The 20,141-nt window shown below is 41.3% G+C and overlaps 1 protein-coding gene across 1 annotated transcript in view; it reads left to right on the top strand.

The window, feature by feature from the left end:
- The window catches only part of KIF26A (kinesin family member 26A), a 378,483-nt gene that overhangs the window by 134,469 nt on the left and 223,873 nt on the right, over positions 1-20,141 (top strand). The window contains 1 exon segment of the mRNA XM_053697080.1: positions 10,938-11,414. Within this exon segment, the coding sequence (XP_053553055.1) occupies positions 10,938-11,414 (477 nt within the window).

Here is a 20,141-nt window from a genome sequence, read left to right as displayed (position 1 = left end):
AAGTAAATTGGAAAGTCGATTAAAATTAAAATTCCTATCTGAATAATGAAAGTTTAATTTATACTTGACTGTCCCTTTATACAAAAAAAATTCTGGTGTTGACTGTCCCTTTAATTTCCTGTGTATCAGTGTGTTATCCTAGAGACCTAGCGCACTGTGTGTTTTATCCCAGAGACCTAGCGCACTGTGTGTTTTATCCCAGAGACCTAGCGCACTGTGTGTTATCCCAGAGACCTAGCGCACTGTGGCCTAGATTTAGAGTTCGGCGGTAGCCGTCAAAACCAGCGTTAGAGGCTCCTAACGCTGGTTTTGGCCGCCCGCTGGTATTTGGAGTCAGTGATTAAAGGGTCTAACGCTCACTTTACAGCCGCGACTTTTCCATACCGCAGATCCCCCTACGCCATTTGCGTAGCCTATCTTTTCAATGGGATCTTTCTAACGCCGGTATTTAGAGTCGTTTCTGCAGTGAGCGTTAGAGCTCTAACGACAAGATTCCAGCCGCCTGAAAAAAGCAGGAGTTAAGAGCTTTCTGGCTAACGCCGGTTCATAAAGCTCTTAACTACTGTACCCTAAACTACACTAACACCCATAAACTACCTATGTACCCCTAAACCGAGGTCCCCCCACATCGCCGCCACTCGATTAAAATTTTTAACCCCTAATCTGCCGACCGCCACCTACGTTATACTTATGTACCCCTAATCTGCTGCCCCTAACCCCGCCGACCCCTATATTATATTTATTAACCCCTAACTTGCCCCACACAACGTCGCCGCAAGCTACTTAAAATAATTAACCCCTAATCTTCCGACCGCAAATCGCCGCCACCTACGTTATCCCTATGTACCCCTAATCTTCTGCCCCTAACATCGCCGACCCCTATGTTATATTTATTAACCCCTAATCTGCCCCCCACAACATCGCCGACACCTACCTACACTTATTAACCCCTAATCTGCCGAGCGGACCTGAGCGCTACTATAATAAAGTTATTAACCCCTAATCCGCCTCACTAACCCTATCATAAATAGTATTAACCCCTAATCTGCCCTCCCTAACATCGCCGACACCTACCTTCAATTATTAACCCCTAATCTGCCGACCGGAGCTCACCGCTATTCTAATAAATGTATTAACCCCTAAAGCTAAGTCTAACCCTAACACTAACACCCCCCTAACTTAAATATAATTTTAATCTAACGAAATAAATTAACTCTTATTAAATAAATTAATCCTATTTAAAGCTAAATACTTACCTGTAAAATAAATCCTAATATAGCTACAATATAAATTACATTTATATTATAGCTATTTTAGGATTAATATTTATTTTACAGGTAACTTTGTATTTATTTTAACCAGGTACAATAGCTATTAAATAGTTAAGAACTATTTAATAGTTACCTAGTTAAAATAATTACAAATTTACCTGTAAAATAAATCCTAACCTAAGATATAATTAAACCTAACACTACCCTATCAATAAAATAATTAAATAAACTACCTACAATTACCTACAATTAACCTAACACTACACTATCAATAAATTAATTAAACACAATTGCTACAAATAAATACAATTAAATAAACTATCTAAAGTACAAAAAATAAAAAAGAACTAAGTTACAGAAAATAAAAAAATATTTACAAACATAAGAAAAATATTACAACAATTTTAAACTAATTACACCTACTCTAAGCCCCCTAATAAAATAACAAAGACCCCCAAAATAAAAAATTCCCTACCCTATTCTAAAATACAAAAATTACAAGCTCTTTTACCTTACCAGCCCTGAACAGGGCCCTTTGCGGGGCATGCCCCAAGAAGTTCAGCTCTTTTGCCTGTAAAAAAAAACATACAATACCCCCCCCCCAACATTACAACCCACCACCCACATACCCCTAATCTAACCCAAACCCCCCTTAAATAAACCTAACACTAAGCCCCTGATGATCTTCCTACCTTGTCTTCACCATGCCAGGTTCACCGATCCGTCCTGGCTCCAAGATCTTCATCCAACCCAAGCGGGGGTTGGCGATCCATAATCCGGTGCTCCAAAGTCTTCCTCCTATCCGGCAAGAAGAGGACATCCGGACCGGCAAACATCTTCTCCAAGCGGCATCTTCTATGTTCTTCCATCCGATGACGACCGGCTCCATCTTGAAGACCTCCAGCGCGGATCCATCCTCTTCTTCCGACGACTAGACGACGAATGACGGTTCCTTTAAGGGACGTCATCCAAGATGGCGTCCCTCGAATTCCGATTGGCTGATAGGATTCTATCAGCCAATCGGAATTAAGGTAGGAATTTTCTGATTGGCTGATGGAATCAGCCAATCAGAATCAAGTTCAATCCGATTGGCTGATCCAATCAGCCAATCAGATTGAGCTCGCATTCTATTGGCTGTTCCGATCAGCCAATACAATGCGAGCTCAATCTGATTGGCTGATTGGATCAGCCAATCGGATTGAACTTGATTCTGATTGGCTGATTCCATCAGCCAATCAGAAAATTCCTACCTTAATTCCGATTGGCTGATAGAATCCTATCAGCCAATCGGAATTCGAGGGACGCCATCTTGGATGACGTCCCTTAAAGGAACCGTCATTCGTCGTCTAGTCGTCGGAAGAAGAGGATGGATCCGCGCTGGAGGTCTTCAAGATGGAGCCGGTCGTCATCGGATGGAAGAACATAGAAGATGCCGCTTGGAGAAGATGTTTGCCGGTCCGGATGTCCTCTTCTTGCCGGATAGGAGGAAGACTTTGGAGCACCGGATTATGGATCGCCAACCCCCGCTTGGGTTGGATGAAGATCTTGGAGCCAGGACGGATCGGTGAACCTGGCATGGTGAAGACAAGGTAGGAAGATCATCAGGGGCTTAGTGTTAGGTTTATTTAAGGGGGGTTTGGGTTAGATTAGGGGTATGTGGGTGGTGGGTTGTAATGTTGGGGGGGGGTATTGTATGTTTTTTTTTACAGGCAAAAGAGCTGAACTTCTTGGGGCATGCCCCGCAAAGGGCCCTGTTCAGGGCTGGTAAGGTAAAAGAGCTTGTAATTTTTGTATTTTAGAATAGGGTAGGGAATTTTTTATTTTGGGGGTCTTTGTTATTTTATTAGGGGGCTTAGAGTAGGTGTAATTAGTTTAAAATTGTTGTAATATTTTTCTTATGTTTGTAAATATTTTTTTATTTTCTGTAACTTAGTTCTTTTTTATTTTTTGTACTTTAGATAGTTTATTTAATTGTATTTATTTGTAGCAATTGTGTTTAATTAATTTATTGATAGTGTAGTGTTAGGTTAATTGTAGGTAATTGTAGGTAGTTTATTTAATTATTTTATTGATAGGGTAGTGTTAGGTTTAATTATAACTTAGGTTAGGATTTATTTTACAGGTAAATTTGTAATTATTTTAACTAGGTAACTATTAAATAGTTCTTAACTATTTAATAGCTATTGTACCTGGTTAAAATAAATACAAAGTTACCTGTAAAATAAATATTAATCCTAAAATAGCTATAATATAAATGTAATTTATATTGTAGCTATATTAGGATTTATTTTACAGGTAAGTATTTAGCTTTAAATAGGAATCATTTATTTAATAAGAGTTAATTTATTTCGTTAGATAAAAATTATATTTAACTTAGGGGGGTGTTAGTGTTAGGGTTAGACTTAGCTTTAGGGGTTAATACATTTATTAGAATAGCGGTGAGCTCCGGTCGGCAGATTAGGGGTTAATAATTGAAGGTAGGTGTCGGCGATGTTAGGGAGGGCAGATTAGGGGTTAATACTATTTATGATAGGGTTAGTGAGGCGGATTAGGGGTTAATAACTTTATTATAGTAGCGCTCAGGTCCGGTCGGCAGATTAGGGGTTAATAAGTGTAGGTAGGTGTCGGCGACGTTGTGGGGGGCAGATTAGGGGTTAATAAATATAACATAGGGGTCGGCGATGTTAGGGCAGCAGATTAGGGGTACATAGGGATAACGTAGGTGGCGGCGGTTTACGGAGCGGCAGATTAGGGGTTAAAAGTGTAATGCAGGGGTCAGCGATAGCGGGGGCGGCAGATTAGGGGTTAATAAGTGTAAGGCTAGGGGTGTTTAGACTCGGGGTACATGTTAGAGTGTTAGGTGCAGACGTAGGAAGTGTTTCCCCATAGGAAACAATGGGGCTGCGTTAGGAGCTGAACGCTGCTTTTTTGCAGGTGTTAGGTTTTTTTTCAGCTCAAACAGCCCCATTGTTTCCTATGGGAGAATCGTGCACGAGCACGTTTTTGAGGCCGGCCGCGTCCGTAAGCAACTCTGGTATCGAGAGTTGTATTTGCGGTAAAAATGCTCTACGCTCCTTTTTTGGAGCCTAACGCAGCATTTGTTTGAACTCTCGATACCAGAGTTAAATTTATGGTGCGGCCAGAAAAAAACCCGCGGAGCGTTAACAGCCCTTTTACCGCCAAACTCCAAATCTAGCCGTGTGTGTGTTATCCTAGAGACCTAGCGCACTGTGTGTATTATCCCAGAGACCTAGCGCACTGTGTGTATTATCCCAGAGACCTAGCGCACTGTGTGTATTATCCCAGAGATCTAGCGCACTGTGTGTATTATACCAGAGACCTAGCGCACTGTGTGTGTATTATCCTAGAGACCTAGCGCACTGTGTGTATTATACCAGAGACCTAGCGCACTGTGTGTGTATTATCCTAGAGACCTAGCGCACTGTGTGTATTATCCTAGAGACCTAGCGCACTGTGTGTATTATCCCAGAGACCTAGCGCACTGTGTGTTATCCCAGAGACCTAGCGCACTGTGTGTATTATCCCAGAGACCTAGCGCACTGTGTGTTATCCCAGAGACCTAGCGCACTGTGTGTATTATCCCAGAGACCTAGCGCACTGTGTGTATTATACCAGAGACCTAGCGCACTGTGTGTGTATTATCCTAGAGACCTAGCGCACTGTGTGTTATCCCAGAGACCTAGCGCACTGTGTGTATTATCCTAGAGACCTAGCGCACTGTGTGTATTATCCTAGAGACCTAGCACACTGTGTGTATTATCCCAGAGACCTAGCACACTGTGTGTATTATCCTAGAGACCTAGCGCACTGTGTGTTATCCCAGAGACCTAGCGCACTGTGTGTATTATCCTAGAGACCTAGCGCACTGTGTGTATTATCCCAGAGACCTAGCGCACTGTGTGTATTATCCCAGAGACCTAGCGCACTGTGTGTATTATCCTAGAGACCTAGCGCACTGTGTGTATTATCCTAGAGACCTAGCACACTGTGTGTATTATCCCAGAGACCTAGCACACTGTGTGTATTATCCTAGAGACCTAGCGCACTGTGTGTTATCCCAGAGACCTAGCGCACTGTGTGTATTATCCTAGAGACCTAGCGCACTGTGTGTATTATCCCAGAGACCTAGCGCACTGTGTGTATTATCCCAGAGACCTAGCGCACTGTGTGTATTATCCCAGAGACCTAGCGCACTGTGTGTGTTATCCTAGAGACCTAGCGCACTGTGTGTGTTATGCCTGAGACCTAGCGCACTGTGTGTATTATCCTAGAGACCTAGCGCACTGTGTGTATTATCCCAGATACCTAGCGCACTGTGTGTATTATCCCAGAGACCTAGCGCACTGTGTGTATTATCCTAGAGACCTAGCGCACTGTGTGTGTTATCCTAGAGACCTAGCGCACTGTGTGTATTATCCCAGAGACCTAGCGCACTGTGTGTATTATCCTAGAGACCTAGCGCACTGTGTGTGTTATCCCAGAGACCTAGCGCACTGTGTGTATTATCCCAGAGACCTAGCGCACTGTCTGTATTATCCCAGAGACCTAGTGCACTGTGTGTATTATCCCAGAGACCTAGCGCACTGTGTGTATTATCCCAGAGACCTAGCGCACTGTGTATTATCCCAGAGACCTAGCGCACTGTGTGTATTATCCCAGAGACCTAGCGCACTGTGTGTATTATCCCAGAGACCTAGCGCACTGTGTGTATTATCCCAGAGACCTAGCGCACTGTGTGTATTATCCCAGAGACCTAGCGCACTGTGTGTATTATCCCAGAGACCTAGCGCACTGTGTGTATTATCCCAGAGACCTAGCGCACTGTGTGTATTATCCCAGAGACCTAGCGCACTGTGTGTATTATCCCAGAGACCTAGCGCACTGTGTGTTATCCCAGAGACCTAGCGCACTGTGTGTATTATCCCAGAGACCTAGCGCACTGTGTGTATTATCCCAGAGACCTAGCGCACTGTGTGTATTATCCCAGAGACCTAGCGCACTGTGTGTATTATCCCAGAGACCTAGCGCACTGTGTGTATTATCCTAGAGACCTAACGCACTGTGTGTATTATCCCAGAGACCTAGCGCACTGTGTGTATTATCCCAGAGACCTAGCGCACTGTGTGTATTATCCCAGAGACCTAGCGCACTGTGTGTATTATACCAGAGACCTAGCGCACTGTGTGTATTATCCCAGAGACACGTTTTCTGTTTGATGGTGACATTGGTATTGAATTATTCATATTGAAAGCGTGTAGTGATTTACTTAACCCTGTCATGGCCACGTGTAGCCTTTAGTATAAGTGTAGGACAGTGAGGCTGATCTCAGCACATCTGGCAGCTCCTGCTCACATTACAAGCACCGGGGTGATAATGGCAGCTTTCCTCTCCTCTATGCATTACGCTGTGTGATCCGTTAATAGCTGTACGTTCGCTTCTGTGTGTTGTATGTCTGTGATTTCTTCTCGTTTCACTGAGCAAATCACCAATACTGATCAGTTTACAGAGCAGTGATGTAGATTTCACCATCTATAACATTTACATATTCCTCACTGCTAATTTGATGATAAAAGTAAATTGGAAAGTCGATTAAAATTAAAATTCCTATCTGAATAATGAAAGTTTAATTTATACTTGACTGTCCCTTTATACAAAAAAAATTCTGGTGTTGACTGTCCCTTTAATTTCCTGTGTATCAGTGTGTTATCCTAGAGACCTAGCGCACTGTGTGTTTTATCCCAGAGACCTAGCGCACTGTGTGTTTTATCCCAGAGACCTAGCGCACTGTGTGTTATCCCAGAGACCTAGCGCACTGTGTGTGTTATCCTAGAGACCTAGCGCACTGTGTGTATTATCCCAGAGACCTAGCACACTGTGTGTATTATCCCAGAGATCTAGCGCACTGTGTGTATTATACCAGAGACCTAGCGCACTGTGTGTGTATTATCCTAGAGACCTAGCGCACTGTGTGTATTATACCAGAGACCTAGCGCACTGTGTGTGTATTATCCTAGAGACCTAGCGCACTGTGTGTATTATACTAGAGACCTAGCGCACTGTGTGTATTATCCCAGAGACCTAGCGCACTGTGTGTTATCCCAGAGACCTAGCGCACTGTGTGTATTATCCCAGAGACCTAGCGCACTGTGTGTATTATACCAGAGACCTAGCGCACTGTGTGTGTATTATCCTAGAGACCTAGCGCACTGTGTGTTATCCGAGAGACCTAGCGCACTGTGTGTATTATCCTAGAGACCTAGCGCACTGTGTGTATTATCCTAGAGACCTAGCACACTGTGTGTATTATCCCAGAGACCTAGCGCACTGTGTGTATTATCCTAGAGACCTAGCGCACTGTGTGTTATCCCAGAGACCTAGCACACTGTGTGTATTATCCTAGAGACCTAGCGCACTGTGTGTTATCCCAGAGACCTAGCGCACTGTGTGTATTATCCTAGAGACCTAGCACACTGTGTGTATTATCCCAGAGACCTAGCGCACTGTGTGTATTATCCTAGAGACCTAGCGCACTGTGTATTATCCCAGAGACCTAGCACACTGTGTGTATTATCCTAGAGACCTAGCGCACTGTGTGTTATCCCAGAGACCTAGCGCACTGTGTGTATTATCCTAGAGACCTAGCGCACTGTGTGTATTATCCCAGAGACCTAGCGCACTGTGTGTATTATCCCAGAGACCTAGCGCACTGTGTGTATTATCCTAGAGACCTAGCGCACTGTGTGTATTATCCCAGAGACCTAGCGCACTGTGTGTATTATCCCAGAGACCTAGCGCACTGTGTGTATTATCCCAGAGACCTAGCGCACTGTGTGTATTATCCCAGAGACCTAGCGCACTGTGTATTATCCCAGAGACCTAGCGCACTGTGTGTATTATCCTAGAGACCTAGCGCACTGTGTGTATTATCCCAGATACCTAGCGCACTGTGTGTATTATCCCAGAGACCTAGCGCACTGTGTGTATTATCCTAGAGACCTAGCGCACTGTGTGTGTTATCCTAGAGACCTAGCGCACTGTGTGTATTATCCCAGAGACCTAGCGCACTGTGTGTATTATCCTAGAGACCTAGCGCACTGTGTGTGTTATCCCAGAGACCTAGCGCACTGTGTGTATTATCCCAGAGACCTAGCGCACTGTCTGTATTATCCCAGAGACCTAGCGCACTGTGTGTATTATCCCAGAGACCTAGCGCACTGTGTGTATTATCCCAGAGGCCTAGCGCACTGTGTATTATCCCAGAGACCTAGCGCACTGTGTGTATTATCCTAGAGACCTAGCGCACTGTGTATTATCCCAGAGACCTAGCGCACTGTGTGTATTATCCCAGAGACCTAGCGCACTGTGTGTATTATCCCAGAGACCTAGCGCACTGTGTGTATTATCCCAGAGACCTAGCGCACTGTGTGTATTATCCCAGAGACCTAGCGCACTGTGTGTATTATCCCAGAGACCTAGCGCACTGTGTGTATTATCCCAGAGACCTAGCGCACTGTGTGTATTATCCCAGAGACCTAGCGCACTGTGTGTTATCCCAGAGACCTAGCGCACTGTGTGTATTATCCCAGAGACCTAGCGCACTGTGTGTATTATCCCAGAGACCTAGCGCACTGTGTGTATTATCCTAGAGACCTAACGCACTGTGTGTATTATCCCAGAGACCTAGCGCACTGTGTGTATTATCCCAGAGACCTAGCGCACTGTGTGTATTATCCCAGAGACCTAGCGCACTGTGTGTATTATCCCAGAGACCTAGCGCACTGTGTGTATTATACCAGAGACCTAGCGCACTGTGTGTATTATCCCAGAGACACGTTTTCTGTTTGATGGTGACATTGGTATTGAATTATTCACATTGAAAGCGTGTAGTGATTTACTTAACCCTGCATGGCCACGTGTAGCCTTTAGTATAAGTGTAGGACAGTGAGGCTGATCTCAGCACATCTGGCAGCTCCTGCTCACATTACAAGCACCGGGGTGATAATGGCAGCTTTCCTCTCCTCTATGCATTACGCTGTGTGATCCGTTAATAGCTGTACGTTCGCTTCTGTGTGTTGTATGTCTGTGATTTCTTCTCGTTTCACTGAGCAAATCACCAATACTGATCAGTTTACAGAGCAGTGATGTAGATTTCACCATCTATAACATTTACATATTCCTCACTGTTTGTAAACTGTGCCGAATATCCCAAGGAAAGTGACAAATCCTGCGGCAGCTTTTTATCCTGCATGGAAATGGGGATTCTCTTATTTAGAGTTTATAAAACTGTTTAAATGAAATGACTATTTCAAGTGATGCTTTTGTCTTTTTACCTTATTGATCATGAACTGACATCTGATCATGATGGTTTTTGTGTTTGTGCTTCAGTGAAATATGGCGCTGTGTGAGGGGTGAAAAAATATCAGACGTAGTAGCCAGTCAGATTACCACTAACATTTTATTTAAATACATATAGATATGAGTAGAATACAGTAACGTTGGTCGCCAGTGGCAATATCAGTCACGTGTAACAAAGCGAGGTAAGGAATTGTATAAAGATCTATTTACAGTCAGGTATCTGCGTGTAAGGCTGGCATTGTTGTGCGCACATTGCAGATCACGTATCTGAGTGTAAGGCTGGCATTGTTGTGCGCACATTGCAGATCACGTATCTGCGTGTAAGGCTGGCATTGTTGTGCGCACATTGCAGGTCACGTATCTGCGTGTAAGGCTGGCATTGTTGTGTGTGCATTTAGCTCTTATTTCCTCCTTTGTAGCAATTTATATCTGTATATTCTGTGCTGTCTGTGAAACACAACTTTAACGTGATAATAAAACTTATCTAGCTGTGCTGGAGTCCCTTTTATGTTTAATGGGGTCTAATCACTATAATTGAGGGGTCTGTTTCCGTTTGACCTTCACACCCATCCGCCAGCCAGGTGTTTCACTGTGCTCAGTGGAAACAAAACTAAATAATCTGAGAACCCAGCTGTTGAAGAACCGTTTCAGCTATAAAAATGTGCTTATAAAACTACCTCTGATGTTTAACTCACTCTGACTGCCAATGGGATCTGTGGTGCATTGCCTAGCAAAGAGCTGTGCTCCTCCTGTGCAGACAACAAGTTAAACTCCCATCAAAATTCCAAACACTGGAAAAATTCTTGCACTGGGAATATTTTAAGCTGACCTGTGCGGTTGTAACAACACCAGAGATCAAAGCAAATATGCTGTGGCACAAACACATCCTCACACCCCTGTATCTCAGCTTGTGAAGTGGGAGCAGCTGGAGCCCATGAGTGGATAGGACGGGGACACTTGGTACACTGAGGTTTTGGGCTGATAAAGATAGCTTTGCCTTTATACTGTCTTTGTAAGAAAAACAAATCTAAAGGATGCACATTTAACAATTTGAATGCTACAAGGAGTGAGTGACCTGAAGGGGGGCTGAATTAAACACTAAGCTCAGATGGTGACAGGAACAGGTGGGACTGGGTGTGTAGACTGGGAGGGTTGTCAGATGGGATCAGGGTTTAGTTTTGGACAGTAGACAAAAACCTGTCTGTAGCTTTAATGCTTTATTGTAATTTCCATTATAATTCTGATCATTTTTGTTCCACTGTGGTGATTCTTGTTACATTTCCTTTGCAGAACCCGCAATTTTCAGCTTTAATTTTTGACAAACTCCAAGTGCCTGAGTACTTGCAGAGAAGCAGGAGTGAGGGAAGGAACACGTGCGATGTTTGTGCCACGCATCTGAATCAGCTTAAGCTCCAGGCCATTCAGATGATACAAGGCCTCCATCAAGCTGGCTGTGCAGAAATCCAAAGCTCTGCGCCTAGCGCAATCCCCAGACTGTCATCCCAGAACATGGTGACAGTATCATCACAGAAGGAGTTGCTGATGATTGCCGGCCAAGTGGAGAGGCAGACTCAAAAGTCATCAACTCTTTACCCTGGGACTGAGAAAAAGAAATGGCCCCAGGGAGCCAACTCCAGCATGCAAGTGACTGTGGCCCCCAGCGGCCTTGGTGGGACTCTAAGCTCAGTAACCATCCAGGCCCAGCAATATCTGGAGGGTATGTGGAGCATCTCCAAAGTCAACAGCTTCCTGCCAACAGCTTGCCTGGTGAGTACAAGTGGTGCACAAAATTGTAGTCTTAAGTATGGTTTAGTCTCACAAAAAGCAATAACCAGCTTATTTCATACTGATGGTAGTCAGCTAGTCATGTTGTCTTGTGTATGGTCTCACATGAAGCAAAAACAAGCTTATTTCATACTGATGGTAGTCAGCTAGTCATGTAGTCTTGTTTATGGTCTCACATAAAGCAATAACAAGCTTATTTCATACTGATAGTAGTCAGCTAGTCATGTGGTGTTGTGTATGGTCTCACATGAAGTAAAAACAAGCTTATTTCATACTGATAGTAGTCAGACAGTCATGTGATCTTGTGTATGGTCTCACATGAAGCAAAAACAAGCTTATTTCATACTGATAGTAGTCAGCTAGTTGTGTTGTCTTGTGTATGGTCTCACATAAAGCAATAATAAGCTTATTTCATACTGATAGTAGTCAGCTAGTCATGTGGTCTTGTGTATGGTATCACATGAAGCAATAATAAGCTTATTTCATACTGATAGTAGTCAGCTAGTCATGTTGTCTTGTGTATGGTCTCACATGAAGCAATAACAAGCTTATTTCATACTGATGGTAGTCAGCTAGTCATGTTGTCTTGTGTATGGTCTCACATAAAGCAATAACAAGCTTCTTTCATACTGATAATAGTCAGCTAGTTATGTGGTCTTGTGTATGGTCTCACATAAAGTAATAACAAGCTTATTTCATACTGATAGTAGTCAGCTAGTCGTGTTGTCTTGTGTATGGTCTCACATAAAGCAATAATAAGCTTATTTCATACTGATAGTAGTCAGCTAGTCATGTGGTCTTGTGTATGGTCTCACATAAAGCAATAACAAGCTTCTTTCATACTGATAATAGTCAGCTAGTTATGTGGTCTTGTGTATGGTCTCACATAAAGCAATAACAAGCTTATTTCATACTGATAGTAGTCAGCTAGTCATGTGGTCTTGTGTATGGTCTCACATAAAGCAAAAACAAGCTTATGTCATACTGATAGTAGTCAGCTAGTCATGTGATCTTGTGTATGGTCTCACATAAAGCAATAACAAGCTTATTTCATACTGATAGTAGTCAGCTAGTTGTGTTGCCTTGTGTATGGTCTCACATAAACCATTAACAAGCTTATTTCATACTGATAGTAGTCAGCTAGTCATGTGGTCTTGTGTATGGTATCACATGAAGCAATAATAAGCTTATTTCATACTGATAGTAGTCAGCTAGTCATATAGTCTTGTGTATGGTCTCACATAAAGCAATAACAAACTTATTTCATACTGATAATAGTCAGCTAGTTATGTGGTCTTGTGTATGGTCTCACATAAAGCAATAACAAGCTTCTTTCATACTGATAATAGTCAGCTAGTTATGTGGTCTTGTGTATGGTCTCACATAAACCAATAACAAGCTTATTTCATACTGATGGTAGTCAGCTAGTCGTGTTGTCTTGTGTATGGTCTCACATAAACCAATAACAAGCTTATTTCATACTGATAGTAGTCAGCTAGTCATGTGGTCTTGTGTATGGTCTCACATAATGCAATAACAAGCTTATGTCATACTGATAGTAGTCAGCTAGTCATGTGGTCTTGTGTATGGTCTCACATGAAGCAATAATAAGCTTATTTCATACTGATAGTAGTCAGCTAGTCATGTGGTCTTGTGTATGGTCTCACATAAAGCAATAACAAGCTTATTTCATACTGATAGTAGTCAGCTAGTCATGTGGTCTTGGGTCTTGTGTTTGCTCTCACATAAAGCAATAACAAGCTTATTTCATACTGATAGTAGTCAGCTAGTCATGTGGTCTTGTGTATGGTCTCACATAAAGCAATAACAAGCTTATTTCATACTGATGGTAGTCAGCTAGTCGTGGTCTTGTGTATGGTCTCACATAAAGCAATAACAAGCTTATTTCATACTGATAGTAGTCAGCTAGTCATGTGGTCTTGGGTCTTGTGTTTGCTCTCACATAAAGCAATAACAAGCTTATTTCATACTGATAGTAGTCAGCTAGTCATGTGGTCTTGTGTATGGTCTCACATAAAGCAATAACAAGCTTATTTCATACTGATGGTAGTCAGCTAGTCATGTGGTCTTGTGTATTGTCTCACATGAAGCAATAATAAGCTTATTTCATACTGATAGTAGTCAGCTAGTCATGTGGTCTTGTGTATGGTCTCACATAAAGCAATAACAAGCTTATTTCATACGGATAGTAGTCAGCTAGTCATGTTGTCTTGTGTATGGTCTCACATAAAGCAATAACAAGCTTATTTCATACTGATAGTAGTCAGCTAGTCATGTGATCTTGTGTATGGTCTCACATAAAGCAATAACAAGCTTATTTCATACTGATAGTAGTCAGCTAGTCATGTGGTCTTGTGTATGGTCTCACATAAAGCAATAACAAGCTTATTTCATACTGATAGTAGTCAGCTAGTCATGTGGTCTTGTGTATGGTCTCACATAAAGCAATAACAAGCTTATTTCATACTGATAGTAGTCAGCTAGTCATGTGATCTTGTGTATGGTCTCACATAAAGCAATAACAAGCTTATTTCATACTGATAGTAGTCAGCTAGTCATGTTGTCTTGTGTATGGTCTCACATAAACCAATAACAAGCTTATTTCATACTGATAGTAGTCAGCTAGTCATGTGGTCTTGTGTATGGTCTCACATAAAGCAATAATAAGCTTATTTCATACTGATAGTAGTCAGCTAGTCGTGTTGTCTTGTGTATGGTCTCACATAAAGCAATAATAAGCTTATTTCATACTGATAGTAGTCAGCTAGTCATGTGATCTTGTGTATGGTCTCACATAAAGCAATAACAAGCTTATTTCATACTGATAGTAGTCAGCTAGTCGTGTTGTCTTGTGTATGGTCTCACATAAAGCAATAATAAGCTTATTTCATACTGATAGTAGTCAGCTAGTCATGTGATCTTGTGTATGGTCTCACATAAAGCAATAACAAGCTTATTTCATACTGATAGTAGTCAGCTAGTCATGTGGTCTTGTGTATGGTCTCACATAAAGCAATAACAAGCTTATTTCATACTGATAGTAGTCAGCTAGTCGTGTTGTCTTGTGTATGGTCTCACATAAAGCAATAATAAGCTTATTTCATACTGATAGTAGTCAGCTAGTCATGTGATCTTGTGTATGGTCTCACATAAAGCAATAACAAGCTTATTTCATACTGATAGTAGTCAGCTAGTCGTGTTGTCTTGTGTATGGTCTCACATAAAGCAATAACAAGCTTATTTCATACTGATAGTAGTCAGCTAGTCGTGTTGTCTTGTGTATGGTCTCACATAAAGCAATAATAAGCTTATTTCATACTGATAGTAGTCAGCTAGTCATGTGGTCTTGTGTATGGTCTCACATAATGCAATAACAAGCTTATGTCATACTGATAGTAGTCAGCTAGTCATGTGGTCTTGTGTATGGTCTCACATGAAGCAATAATAAGCTTATTTCATACTGATAGTAGTCAGCTAGTCATGTGGTCTTGTGTATGGTCTCACATAAAGCAATAACAAGCTTATTTCATACTGATAGTAGTCAGCTAGTCATGTGGTCTTGGGTCTTGTGTTTGCTCTCACATAAAGCAATAACAAGCTTATTTCATACTGATAGTAGTCAGCTAGTCATGTGGTCTTGTGTATGGTCTCACATAAAGCAATAACAAGCTTATTTCATACTGATGGTAGTCAGCTAGTCATGTGGTCTTGTGTATGGTCTCACATAAAGCAATAACAAGCTTATTTCATACTGATAGTAGTCAGCTAGTCATGTGGTCTTGGGTCTTGTGTTTGCTCTCACATAAAGCAATAACAAGCTTATTTCATACTGATAGTAGTCAGCTAGTCATGTGGTCTTGTGTATGGTCTCACATAAAGCAATAACAAGCTTATTTCATACTGATGGTAGTCAGCTAGTCATGTGGTCTTGTGTATTGTCTCACATGAAGCAATAATAAGCTTATTTCATACTGATAGTAGTCAGCTAGTCATGTGGTCTTGTGTATGGTCTCACATAAAGCAATAACAAGCTTATTTCATACGGATAGTAGTCAGCTAGTCATGTTGTCTTGTGTATGGTCTCACATAAAGCAATAACAAGCTTATTTCATACTGATAGTAGTCAGCTAGTCATGTGATCTTGTGTATGGTCTCACATAAAGCAATAACAAGCTTATTTCATACTGATAGTAGTCAGCTAGTCATGTGGTCTTGTGTATGGTCTCACATAAAGCAATAACAAGCTTATTTCATACTGATAGTAGTCAGCTAGTCATGTGGTCTTGTGTATGGTCTCACATAAAGCAATAACAAGCTTATTTCATACTGATAGTAGTCAGCTAGTCATGTGATCTTGTGTATGGTCTCACATAAAGCAATAACAAGCTTATTTCATACTGATAGTAGTCAGCTAGTCATGTGGTCTTGTGTATGGTCTCACATAAACCAATAACAAGCTTATTTCATACTGATAGTAGTCAGCTAGTCATGTGGTCTTGTGTATGGTCTCACATAAAGCAATAATAAGCTTATTTCATACTGATAGTAGTCAGCTAGTCGTGTTGTCTTGTGTATGGTCTCACATAAAGCAATAATAAGCTTATTTCATACTGATAGTAGTCAGCTAGTCATGTGATCTTGTGTATGGTCTCACATAAAGCAATAACAAGCTTATTTCATACTGATAGTAGTCAGCTAGTCGTGTTGTCTTGTGTATGGTCTCACATAAAGCAATAATAAGCTTATTTCATACTGATAGTAGTCAGCTAGTCATGTGATCTTGTGTATGGTCTCACATAAAGCAATAACAAGCTTATTTCATACTGATAGTAGTCAGCTAGTCATGTGATCTTGTGTATGGTCTCACATAAAGCAATAACAAGCTTATTTCATACTGATAGTAGTCAGCTAGTCGTGTTGTCTTGTGTATGGTCTCACATAAAGCAATAATAAGCTTATTTCATACTGATAGTAGTCAGCTAGTCATGTGATCTTGTGTATGGTCTCACATAAAGCAATAACAAGCTTATTTCATACTGATAGTAGTCAGCTAGTCGTGTTGTCTTGTGTATGGTCTCACATAAAGCAATAACAAGCTTATTTCATACTGATAGTAGTCAGCTAGTCGTGTTGTCTTGTGTATGGTCTCACATAAAGCAATAATAAGCTTATTTCATACTGATAGTAGTCAGCTAGTCATGTGATCTTGTGTATGGTCTCACATAAAGCAATAACAAGCTTATTTCATACTGATAGTAGTCAGCTAGTCATGTGATCTTGTGTATGGTCTCACATAAAGCAATAACAAGCTTATTTCATACTGATAGTAGTCAGCTAGTCGTGTTGTCTTGTGTATGGTCTCACATAAAGCAATAATAAGCTTATTTCATACTGATAGTAGTCAGCTAGTCATGTGATCTTGTGTATGGTCTCACATAAAGCAATAATAAGCTTATTTCATACTGATAGTAGTCAGCTAGTCATGTGATCTTGTGTATGGTCTCACATAAAGCAATAACAAGCTTATGTCATACTGATAGTAGTCAGCTAGTCATGTGATCTTGTGTATGGTCTCACATAAAGCAATAACAAGCTTATTTCATACTGATGGTAGTCAGCTAGTCATGTGATCTTGTGTATGGTCTCACATAAAGCAATAACAAGCTTATTTCATACTGATAGTAGTCAGCTAGTCATGTGATCTTGTGTATGGTCTCACATAAAGCAATAACAAGCTTATTTCATACTGATAGTAGTCAGCTAGTCATGTGATCTTGTGTATGGTCTCACATAAAGCAATAACAAGCTTATTTCATACTGATAGTAGTCAGCTAGTCGTGTTGTCTTGTGTATGGTCTCACATAAAGCAATAACAAGCTTATTTCATACTGATAGTAGTCAGCTAGTCATGTGATCTTGTGTATGGTCTCACATAAAGCAATAACAAGCTTATTTCATACTGATAGTAGTCAGCTAGTCATGTGATCTTGTGTATGGTCTCACATAAAGCAATAACAAGCTTATTTCATACTGATAGTAGTCAGCTAGTCATGTGATCTTGTGTATGGTCTCACATAAAGCAATAACAAGCTTATTTCATACTGATGGTAGTCAGCTAGTCATGTGGTCTTGTGTATGGTCTCACATAAAGCAATAACAAGCTTATTTCATACTGATGGTAGTCAGCTAGTCATGTGGTCTTGTGTATGGTCTCACATAAAGCAATAATAAGCTTATTTCATACTGATAGTAGTCAGCTAGTCGTGTTGTCTTGTGTATGGTCTCACATAAAGCAATAACAAGCTTATTTCATACTGATAGTAGTCAGCTAGTCATGTGGTCTTGTGTATGGTCTCACATAAAGCAATAATAAGCTTATTTCATACTGATAGTAGTCAGCTAGTCGTGTTGTCTTGTGTATGGTCTCACATAAAGCAATAACAAGCTTATTTCATACTGATAGTAGTCAGCTAGTCATGTGATCTTGTGTATGGTCTCACATAAAGCAATAACAAGCTTATTTCATACTGATAGTAGTCAGCTAGTCATGTGATCTTGTGTATGGTCTCACATAAAGCAATAACAAGCTTATTTCATACTGATAGTAGTCACTGTGGTGCAGATGTGTGTTTTGCTGAGTGGGCAGTAGAAGCGTATTGCAGTGTCTGTACCCAGGGTGCAGATCCAGTTTCAGGGTGCATGAGGGGTTTAGTTCTGCCCTATACTGTGCCACCTCTTCTGTAAGTTAAACAGACTCCTGCAAACAACTAGGTGAGTGTTTTTTTATGTAAATGTCTGTCTATCTGTCTGCCTATTGCATAAATAGTACATGGGTTTATAATCAGTAGTAAGAAAGTTTTATATGAGACTTAGTAGGAATATAAAGCAGCCGGTGATGCAAGGACAGATCTAGGCAAACAGTGCAAAGAAATAGTATTCTAGGAGATATAAGTAAAAGATCTGTTACACGCGTGTTCTAGAGACAATACTGACTGGAGCCTGCTGTGTGGGGTCCTGCAGGGAGGGATTTATTCTCATTGGAGGGGGGTTGTTTAATGACACCCCTTTTTGCATCACAATTGATCCTGATTAACCCCTTAGCTGCAAGACATTTTGCGACTATTTGGCCAGTGTAGGTGATAAGGTTTTTACAACAAATAAAATGTTATGCTGCGTCAGTGTCCAGCTCCCGCACTCGTGTACAAACAGGCCTGTGTCTCACTGTCCTTCCTCAGTAAAACCAGTCAGTTATGTCAGTTAAAGGGTTGCAGGGGTCAGTGTGAGACTCTCGTGATTCAGTTAGGACAAACCCTTTACTTTTATGAAGTTTTAACAAGACAAAGGGATGCATTTGATATCAGTAGTTATTATTATTTTTTATACCCTCTGTCTCATTAAAGGGGCACGAAGGTTCAGACAGAGACAACGCTTCTGCCCTGGTTACAGGGGATACCTATCACCGTACACATGATTAGTAGTCTGTGTAGCTTCTGCTGATTGGCTGGGGACTTACGCCGCATCGCATCACATTTCTTTTGCAGGAGATTTGGAGAGGATGTTTTTTTTTGTGCAGAAATTCATCCTTTTTGTCGATCTGCTCTTGCTTAGGAATTACTAATGAAGCGATGAATATTTTAGCAGGCTTGTCAGGGGATTAGACAATGTCAAAGGTTGAAAGTCTTAATTGGATGTCCTGAGGAAGTCTGAAATATTGAAAGGAGAGAATTGGAAATAAACGTCCCTGGCATGAAACTAAATGTAAATGACTAGCAGGAGGCAATCAGTAAGCGCAGCTGATCCAGCTTGTGCCACTGTTTATTGGCCAGCTTGTGCCACTGTTTATTGGCCAGCTCGTGCCTCTGTTTAATGGCCAGCTCGTGCCACTGTTTATTGGCCAGCTCGTGCCACTGTTTATTGGCCAGCTCGTGCCACTGTTTATTGGCCAGCTCGTGCCTCTGTATCACACAGTATATAGCTGTCCCTGTGTATGTGTATCACACAGTATATAGCTGCCCCGTATGTGTATTACACAGTATATAGCTGTCCCTGTATGTGTATTACACAGTATATAGCTGTCCCTGTATGTGTATCACACAGTATATAGCTGTCCTGTATGTGTATCACACAGTATATAGCTGCCCCGTATGTGTATTACACAGTATATAGCTGTCCCTGTATGTGTATTACACAGTATATAGCTGTCCCTGTATGTGTATCACACAGTATATAGCTGCCCCTGTATGTGTATTACACAGTATATAGCTGTCCCTGTATGTGTATCACACAGTATATAGCTGCCCCTGTATGTATATTACACAGTATATAGCTGCCCCTGTATGTGTATCACACAGTATATAGCTGCCCCTGTATGTATATTACACAGTATATAGCTGCCCCGTATGTGTATCACACAGTATATAGCTGCCCCTGTATGTGTATTACACAGTATATAGCTGCCCCTGTATGTGTATCACACAGTATATAGCTGCCCCTGTATGTATATTACACAGTATATAGCTGCCCCTGTATGTGTATCACACAGTATATAGCTGCCCCTGTATGTATATTACACAGTATATAGCTGCCCCGTATGTGTATCACACAGTATATAACTGCTCCTGTATGTGTATCACACAGTATATAGCTGTCCCTGTATGTGTATTACACCGTATATAGCTGTCCTGTATG

This window comes from Bombina bombina, chromosome 1 (genome assembly GCF_027579735.1).
Source record: "Bombina bombina isolate aBomBom1 chromosome 1, aBomBom1.pri, whole genome shotgun sequence".
NCBI classification, from domain to species: Eukaryota; Metazoa; Chordata; class Amphibia; order Anura; family Bombinatoridae; genus Bombina; species Bombina bombina.
The sequence above is the reverse complement of the archived record's forward strand: the minus strand, read 5'-3'. Positions and strand labels throughout refer to the sequence as shown.